This window comes from Cebus imitator, unplaced genomic scaffold (assembly GCF_001604975.1).
Source record: "Cebus imitator isolate Cc_AM_T3 unplaced genomic scaffold, Cebus_imitator-1.0 Scaffold38, whole genome shotgun sequence".
Lineage (NCBI taxonomy): Eukaryota > Metazoa > Chordata > Mammalia > Primates > Cebidae > Cebus > Cebus imitator.
In genome coordinates, this window is record NW_016107353.1 from 1,551,127 (window position 1) to 1,552,851 (window position 1,725).

Consider the following 1,725-nt stretch of genomic DNA (forward strand, 5'->3'; position numbering starts at 1 on the left):
TTTAGTAGAGATGGGGTTTCACCATGTTGACCAGGATGGTCTCGATCTCTTGACCTCGTGATCCACCCGCCTCGGCCTCCCAGAGTGCTGGGATTACAGGTTTGAGCCACCGCGCCCGGCCTAAAAAAGAATATTATTAATACCTATAGAAGCCTGGGAAAGTAAAACAGTTTAATTACTGTTGATTAACATGTCTCAAAACTGTTCTGCTAGTGAACACTAGTGTTCCTGAAGATGTTACAGATTTCTCAGAAGAAAAAGTATTTTCTTTTTTTCTGAGGCTGAATTTCATTCTTGCTGCCCAGGATGGAGTGCAGTGGCGTGATCTCAGCTCACTGAGACCTCCACCTCCCTGAAACCTCTGCCTCCTGGGTTCAAGCAACTCTGCCTCAGCCTCCTGAGTAGCTGGGATTACAGGCATGTGCCACCATGCCTGGCTAATTTTGTGTTTTTAGTAGCGATGGGGTTTCTCCATGTTGGCCAAACTGGTCTTGAACTCCTGACCTCAGGTGATCCACCTTCCTCAGCCTCCCAACGTGTTGGGATTATAGGCGTGAGCCACGGTGCCTGGCTGGGTGGAGTCTTTTATACACTAACAGCTTTAAGAATGGGGTTATAATATGCTGTATTTCCTCAACTTGACATACGACCCATTTCCAAACTTTTACAGACTTGGCATTGGGAAATGTTGGATGAAGCCTATTGAGTTGACTTAGGCTGTAGAAATGGTGCTTGTCATGAAATATTATGTACTTTTGTTAGGTTGTTGTTGAAAAGGTGAATGTACTCTAATGGAGCCAGAAAGCCTTTCACTACATGGACACTTGAAAATGTTCACTTTTTTTTTTCTTTCCCAAGAGAGAGTCTTGCTCTGTCACCCAGGCTGGAGTGCAGTGGTGCGATCTCGGCTCACTGCAACCTCCGCCTCCCTGGATTTAAGCAAATCTCCTGCCTCAGCTTCTGGAGTAGCTGGGATTATAAGCTATAGGCCTATAATTATAGGCATGCCACCATGCCCAGCTAATTTTTGTATTTTTAGTAGAGATGGGGTTTTACCATGTTGGCCAGGCTGGTCTTGAACTCCTGATCTGGTGATTGGGATTACAGGTGTGAGCCCATGGTGCCCAGCCATGTTCACATATTTTCTGTAAGAAAGCATTTTCAAAATATTGTTCAAAAACTGGATACAAAATTCAGTCTGTGGTTATTAATAGCTTTTTGTTGTTTTTTGTGTTGCAGGTCGGATCATGCTAAAAGGAGATAATATTACTCTGCTACAAAGTGTCTCCAACTAGAAATGATCAATGAAGTGAGAAATTGTTGAGAAGGATACATTTTGTTTTTAGATGTCCTTTGTCCAGTGTGAACATTTATTCATATTGTTTTGATTACCCTTATGTTATTACAAGATGTCAATAAATGCTATGGGATAGTTTGTATTAAAACATTTACATTGCTTCTGTTCAGTGGTGGAGACCTTTTACACACACAGTAACACCATTTGTTGTTGGTATTTACTTTAGTTTTCTGAAGGGTGGCAGTTGCCTTGAGCACTTGGTATTCTCAGATCTTGGACCTGTAGATTTTGAGGCAGATTAGGAATTCTGCCTGACAGGTAAGCTTCCAGTATTGGGAGGTCGAGAAAGGGAGGGTTCACAAAAATGAATAAGGGTTATTGCACTAACAGGTGTCTTTAGCACTTCTAGTTCTGGGTGCTGGAATACT

General features: G+C 42.5%; 1 protein-coding gene across 1 annotated transcript in view; it reads left to right on the top strand.

The window, feature by feature from the left end:
* The window catches only part of SNRPE (small nuclear ribonucleoprotein polypeptide E), a 10,652-nt gene extending 9,186 nt beyond the window's left edge, over window positions 1–1,466 (top strand). Inside the window, exon 5 of the mRNA XM_017525373.2 lies at window positions 1,240–1,466. Within this exon, the coding sequence (XP_017380862.1) occupies window positions 1,240–1,295 (56 nt within the window). The 3' untranslated portion in view covers window positions 1,296–1,466. The remainder of the gene's footprint in view (window positions 1–1,239) is intronic.
* The last annotated feature ends 259 nt before the right edge of the window (window positions 1,467–1,725 follow it).